A 7,744-nucleotide genomic window follows, 5' to 3' on the forward strand; every position below is an offset into this window, starting at 1 on the left:
CAACCACTACCACCTCGAAGGACAAGACAGCATATAGAGGGAAAAGCACCATCTACAAATTCCCCTTGAAGCCATCCACTATGCAGACTTGGAAGTAAATCATCACTCTTTTACTGTTGTTGGGTCAAAATCCTGAAATTCCCTCACTCATGGCTTTGCGGGTCTACCTCAGTAGATGGATTGCAGTGGCTCAAGGCATCAGCTAACCAGGCCTTTCTCAAGGGTAACTAAAGACGTGCAATAAATGTTGGCCCACCCAGCAACACCCATGTCCCACAGGTGAAGAAGAAAAACGCCCATGAGTGGTAATTGCCAGTAACAGGATGTTGCCATCATGTCAAAGAAGATATTTTGCCGACCACACAAGTCATGTGAGGAGCGTCAGGCTAATGTGACGCCAGGTATGTGAACCAGCAACTGGCAGACTGCATCAACATGTTGTGCTGACCATTCACAGCAAGCAGCATGCTAATTGTGCTCAAATCACAAGCCCAATATTGTGATTCTGCTCTTGGACAACATTGATTAACTAATTCGAACTGTGCTAAAAATCACAACAGAAACCATTATAACATTAGTTAGCCTTCTGTCTAATGCATTTGTGCAGAGATGCTGTGTATATTAACATACAGGACCCTGATTTAGCAAATAGGAATTTGTACATCTATTACATCCTCACAATCCCTTTCTTCCCCACCGAGTCCCTGCTGCATTCCTATGGTAATGCTAATCAGAATCTGCCTGGTCTAAGAACAAAGACTGGCAGTTAACTATTCGTGCTGCATCTCCATGACATTAATGATACAGCCAAATCAGCACCCTCTTCACATGATTCATTGGTGCATTATTTCTATCTGAAAGCAACAATGTACAACAGTTAAAAAATTAAATTCACACTCACCTTGCAACCCACTTTTATCTAGAAAATTGTTCAGGTTGAATAAGGTGTTTCTTGAAGCTAGGTACTGGATAAAACGCTGTACAGGTTAGAAAATAATTAGTTTCTGCTTGAACAACAGTTGTTCCCTCAACCCCCCCAAAACCCAAATATTTTACATTATTGTACCTTTAAAAGAAATATTAAATGGTTATACAAGGCCTAACCTTGCATAATGCATCTCACCCAAGCTCAAATATTGTTCTCAAGTTGCCAACTTCATACTGTTGCATTCAAAAGGTGTTACTTACACAACCTAATAAGTATGTTTCCCTACAACCTTATGCTCAGCAAAATGCTCCAGCACTATTTGAGTGCTATTTAGATAGGACAACTTTTGATGCCTCTAAAATGCTCCACTTAAAAACAGGATTATCAGAAAGCCAAGCAGTCACCTAACATAAGAGGAGATAACAAGGTGTAGAGCTGGATGAATACAGCAGGCCAAGCAGCAGAGGAGCAGGAAAGCTGACGTTTTGGGTCTGGACCCTTCTTCAGAAATGGAGTCACCTAACAGCTTAGTTTCATGGTAATACTCAATTGGTTGAAGATTCAAGTCCCATTCTAGAATTGCAGTGTACAGCTTAATGAAGTGAAGTGGAGGGAAATAAAGTCGAGATACAAACTGCCTGTTCAGGTGGCAGTAAAATATACCATCACACCATTCAAAGTGGAGTTGCCCTCGGCAACATTTCTCCCACAAAACACATCAACTGGCCATGCATCTAACTCACCATGCACAAATAATCTACTGTATTTGCTGCAAAATCTTAGAATGGCATTCAAGGTTAAGTGGTTGTGAAGTGTTTCGCAATGTCTTGAGGGCACAAAAAGCACAAAATAAATGCAAGTTCTTCCTATGCTATCTGTTGCCAGCAAGGAACAAAATATAGTTGTCAAGATATCAAGGATAAGAGAAATATTTCAGTAATGGTCATTTTCGGAACAATGATAATTTATTTACTCAGCAAAGCCAAAAAAAAAAAATCTGGGTTTTCACAATTAATCCTTATTTAAAAAGCTTAACTTTAAACCTTCTCAGAAATGGGCAATGAAACAGAAACATTTCATTTCATTCACCTTTCACAACCAATGATCTAAATATTTTTTGAAACTTACCTCATTTCCATAAACCATCATTTGATGAGTTGTGATGAGAGACTTGAATACCACCACCCAGCTACTATTTGTAGTTCTTTCAAAAAGGCTATCTGCCAGCTGAGGTATGTTTACATTCATCTCATTTGTACACTGAATGAGATCTGCAAAAAAAAAGCACATATAGCAATTAATGAATTGTGTCAAGCTGAAAACAAAATTTTGTAACAAGCTATCCTTCTACTTTCATTCAAATGGATTTTTAGCAGACATGGTTCATATTTTTTACATGATGATGTCATATGTATGGTAATTTCAAACTTCAAGTTTAGAACTCTTGATTTTCAGCATAACTGAAACCTAAGTTGGTGCAATTTTTGGTAAAGAACAGGACTTCAATTGCTATCCATAAGCACATGGTCAATGCAGAAACCAACATCTAACACACGAAGGAATTTCTAGTTCACCAGTAAGATTTTTAATGACTCAATTAAGCATGCTCCCATATGGATTTTCCTAACAATTAGCACAATCACCTAAAATAGCTGACTATTGCTCCTTTTCAAACACACAGTAGATCTACAACTATAAAAAAGGTGCCAAATTCTAAACTACAGGAGTTTTAACTTGAAAACCAATAACATACAACTTTACAGAGGAAGCAGTGCAGTTTCTGCAGAAATAGAACAGAAAAACCAACAAATCGAAACAGTATATTAAAGTACAAAAATGAAGAGCATAGGGACCCAAGAAAGGTACTGTTAAGCAAACTGGGAAGCAGTATGGTATTCTTCATTGTTTTCCCCCAGTGATAGCTGGGTCACAACATACAGCTTCTTCCATGAGTGGTGGTGACATAACAGGTATGTCACTGGAATACTGATCCAGGACCTGGGTTAAAGCCTGTGGTCACCAGTGCAGATCAATTAAACCCTAATAGAACAATGGACCATGTGCTCATGATCGTAAAAGGCAATTTGCCATCGTTCCCTCATCCAGCCTACATGTGACACCAAAACTAAAGTAACGTAGGTAACTCTGAACTGTCTGAATTAACCTAACAAGCCGCACAGTTATATCAAATTAATACAAAGACTAAACAAAGGAATAAAACCAGACAACTTAACCTAGCCACCAGAACTGATCTTGCTAACTCTTGTCAAAGTCTAAGTCTTTCTTGCTAAGATGTGCCAAAACATGGCTTTTTTGCCAAAACTTAGAGCACCATCTTGCAGATTAGTCAAGCATCAGCTTGGCATAGTCATACGAACAAAACTGTACCTGGAGACAGCCAGGAGAGGGGGAAATAGCTATTGTCCTAGACACTACCACTTTTACAATGCATATCCTGACCCACCTAACAGCAGTGGTGCAGTTAGGAAGAAATTGCTCTGGGAGTTCTCAAAATTGACTCTGGAGCCACAACACGCATCAGGTCAAACACGGGCAAGAAACCTCCTTTTGACTGCCACGTACTGCCTCCCCCTCAAGTGATGACCTTGACCTCAATCTACTTGCTGCAGACACATCATGATTATCACCAGGAACAACCACACACAGTAATTGTAGAAATGAAATCCCACCTTCACATTGCGTACATCCTCCATTAAAAGATACCCTACTGCCTTATTAAATGACGTATACTACAAACAGATCCAGCAACTCAAAACTTGGCATCTACAAGGGATTGTAGGTCATCACCAGCACTGTATTCAACCACAAGCTAAAACTTCCAGCCCAGCATATTCCCCACTATACCACTGCCCTAAGTCACAAGACCAACCCTGATTTAACGAAGGGTACAGGAGGACAGACCAGAAGCAACAATCAGACATACCTGAAAATGAAGTGTTAACCAGAATAAGATACAACACAGGAGGCTCCGCATGCCAAAACAGTGTAAGCAGCATATAATAGACAAGGTAAGCAATCCCACAACCAAGAGCTCAGATACAAGCTCTGCAGTCCTGTCACATCCAGTCATAGTGGTGGAAATTAAAACAGCTAAACAGCAGGTGGAGGCTCCATAAAAAGTGACGTGATGGCCTAGTGGTATTATTGCGAGACTGTTAATCCAGAGACCCAGGTCATGTTCTGGGGACCCGGGTTCAAATACCAAGGCAGATGGTAGAATTTGAATTCAAAAAAAAAAAAATCCGGAATTAACAGTCTAATAATAACCATGAATTCATTGTCGATTGTTGGAAAAACCATCTGGTTCACTAATGCCCTTTAGGGAAGGAAACTGCCATCCTTACCTGGTCTGGCTAACATGTGACTGCAGACCTACAACAACGTGGTTCAATCTTAACTGTCGTCTGGGCAATTAGGGATGGGCAATAAATGCTGGCCGAGCTGGCGACACCCTAATCCTGTGAATGAAGTTAACAAAGTACCAACTGTCAATGCTGGGAGAGCACAGCACAAGTGAAAAGGGCAAGGCAACTGCATCCATCTTCAACCAGAAGTGCCAAGGAGATGATCCATTTTAAACTTCTCCTAAGATCCTCAGCATCACAGATGCTAGTTTTCAAATCAATTTGATTTACTCAGCGTGATAAAGAAACGTGGAATTCAGTGCCTTCAACTAAGGCTACAGGTTTTGACAATATTTCAGCTACAATACTGAAGGCTTGTGCTCCAGAACTAACTACACCCCTAGCTTGGCTGCTCCAGTACAGATAGAACATTGGTATCTACCCAGCAATGTAAAAACTTCCCAGTTCAGTCCTGTACACAAAACAAGGCAAATCCAACCTAGTCCAATTACCAATTCTCAGTCTCAAATCATTAGCAAAGTGATGGCATGGTCAATGTTATCAAGCGGCACTTGCAAACAAATAACCTGTGCGCTGATACATAGATGGGTTCTTTTAGCACCACTCAGCTCCTTACATCATTACAGCCTTAGTTTAAACATGGACAAAAGAGCTGAACTCCAAAAAGAGAGACAAGTGTGATTGTCCTGAACATCAAGGCAGCACTTGGCCAAATGTGACATCCAGGAACCCTCCCTGGAAGAAAATTCTCCACTGGTTGAGTCATACCTACCACAAAAGGAAGATGGTTGTGATTGTTAGAGGTCAGTCATCTCAGCTCCAGGATATCTATGTCCGAGTTCAAGGTTGTGCACTTAGCCCAACCATCTTCAGCGGCATCAAATGACCTTTTCCCTCATTAGGTGTGAATCAGGAATATTCACTGATGATTGCACAATATTCAGCAGCATTCACAACTCAAGTAATTTACCTATTGTTTACAGTACCTTCACCACTGGCACAGTGGCAGCACGATGTTCAATCTACAACAAGCACCACAGAAATTCACCAAGACTCCTTTGACAGCATCCTCCAAACCCATGCCCTCTACCATCTAGGACAGTGGGTGGGGGGTTGTGATGATACTATGGCTTTAAGGAGGTGTACATTTTCATTTTTCTCTTAAAAAAAAAAGGACGAGATGTTGAGACAGAGGTACCAAATGGTCCGCACAAACCAATAAAGTGAACAGCTTGAGGCCATAAAAAAAAAACTTAAGTTGCAACAATAGACACAGCATGAAGGGGTGAGATCAAGTTCCCACAGAATCAGGATTTCAGTTTAACTTTCAGTAGCTGCTAGGGTTTGGAAGCTTCTATACATCTCTTCCTGCTACAGCAAAATGCTTCAGTTCTCTCTCTTCCCCAACACACACACACGCACTCACACAGTTTTCTCTTTAGGTTCTTTTCTCCTAGACTGGAGCATTGCATGTGAAACGATCTACTTTCCTGAATTTGCCTTTGCTAAAGGGCACAATTATGGGATGTTACTATATTTAACTACTAAATAGCAACTGTTTCAATATCTATTATTCTGTTAAGTTTTCCATTGGATTAAGTTATTCCAATTCTTCTTTCTTTTGTTTGTATTTTAATTATCATCATCTAAGAATAAAGTGTGTTTTGCTTCAAGCCTGGTAGTTTGACCAATTCAATTACGTCTGGAACACAATACCTTACACTTGCCTTTTAAAAATAAGGAAATGTTGTTTCTAGGCTATCATCTAAAATGTATTTTGAGGGAGTTGGTCTGGTCTGTAACGGGCACGAAGACAATAAGGCTGCCACAACTAATTGGATCAGTTCACTTCTATTGTATTATGCATATTAAAGAAAAAAAATTGGGGAGAAATCAGGGAACAAAAAAGTTGGAAGATAACGTAAAGTTTATTTGCAATTAATGTAGTCAGACTTGCGCGAAAATTGTTTAATAGCATTGACCTGACCTATTTGTACAAATCTCCTCTAACACACGCCAAACTTTCTTCAGACTCTGGCCTCGAATGCACCACTTTTGCCCCACCGTTGGTATACTAAATCTCTATTTCATCCTTAAACTCTTCCACTTACTTAGAGCCCACTTCAAAGGCCACATTTCTGACAAAGCTCGACATTAACCCACTGAGCACTAAGTTCCAGTGTAGAGAGCAGTTAACATCACCAAACTCCTGTATCATCGTGACTCAACTTGGAGTTGGAGAGGCATGCCAGTCAGCTGCATGCAATCAGCACTGAAAGGTGACCAATGCTTGGAACAGATTATTTGAGGAGATTCAACATTTACAAAGAAAAGGCAAAAAGGTGGTTAGCTATGGAAATAAGAGCTGGGGTCAGCACATTCAATTGAGAAGAATCTACAACAGAACAGCAAGCAGGCTTTATGGACCAAATGGCTTATGAAGATACTAGGAGTAGATTGACTGGGGTTCATTGGGTAAATATATCCCAAAAAAAAGATGTTACGGTATTTTAAGTGGCTAGTATTTAAGACATTTTACAATTTGCAAGTGCTGCAAAGGCTCACCAGACTAATTGTTGGGATGGCACAATTTTCCTAGGACAGATTGAGGAAACTGGTTCTATATTCTCTAGATTTTCAAAAGACAAAGAGGCAAGTTAAAGTACGTGTACAAAATTCTTAAGATATACAAAGCAGATGCATAAAGGGAGTTTCCCCTACTGGGGGTGGGTCCAGAACCAAAGGGCAAACAGTTTCCAAATAAGGGTCAAGCCATTTGGGACTGAGATAAGGAATTACTTCAGAGTGCAGTGAATTTTTGGAATTTTCTGCCCACACCTCTAGCTACGCTGATTCAGTACGGGCATGCATAAAAGAAAGATGACAAATTATCCAGGGTTTCAGTCAAAAACCCAAACCAAGGACTGTAATAATGAAAGGATTTAATTGGGCAAGAGTGTTTCTAGCATCCAACATCCAAGTAATGGAGTTATCCAAATTCTTTAAAGTAGCTTTAGCCTCATTGATCTTCACAAATGCAGAATTAACACTTGGTCAAAAGAGTTAAGCCATTAGAGTCACAATTCATAACAACCATAGGAGACCAAGCCTTTTGACTGGCATCCTTTTGTTCACATTAACTCTCTTACATTGAAACTGAAAATTATGAAAATGCCTGATTTTACACAGTACTTGTTCATCCAAATAACCATCTCTCAAGTATTCAAATGGACATCTTATTTATTGATACAAACTTAAGACTCCCTAAGTGCTGGAATTAAACATCCGCAACATGCCAATTTCCACAATCTGTCAGACCTGGATCCATAGTAACACTGAGATAACAAGGTGTAGAGCTCGATGAACACAGCAGGCCAAGCAGCATCAGAGGAGCAGGACGGCTGATGTTTCGGGCCTAGACCCTTCTTCA

At 40.1% G+C, this 7,744-nt stretch overlaps 1 protein-coding gene across 9 annotated transcripts in view; it reads right to left on the minus strand.

Annotated features, from left to right (window-relative positions):
* picalma (phosphatidylinositol binding clathrin assembly protein a) overlaps positions 1–7,744 on the minus strand; it is a 124,538-nt gene that overhangs the window by 88,112 nt on the left and 28,682 nt on the right. For all 9 annotated transcript variants that reach the window (XM_048598481.1, XM_048598482.1, XM_048598477.1 and 6 more), the window contains exons 2-3: positions 2,057–2,199; positions 902–977 (exon numbers count right to left, since the gene is read on the minus strand). In XM_048598481.1, the coding sequence (XP_048454438.1) occupies positions 902–977; positions 2,057–2,176 (196 nt within the window). In that variant the 5' untranslated portion in view covers positions 2,177–2,199. The remainder of the gene's footprint in view (positions 1–901; positions 978–2,056; positions 2,200–7,744) is intronic.

The sequence above is a fragment of the Rhincodon typus genome, chromosome 6, assembly GCF_021869965.1.
Source record: "Rhincodon typus isolate 14 chromosome 6, sRhiTyp1.1, whole genome shotgun sequence".
Lineage (NCBI taxonomy): Eukaryota > Metazoa > Chordata > Chondrichthyes > Orectolobiformes > Rhincodontidae > Rhincodon > Rhincodon typus.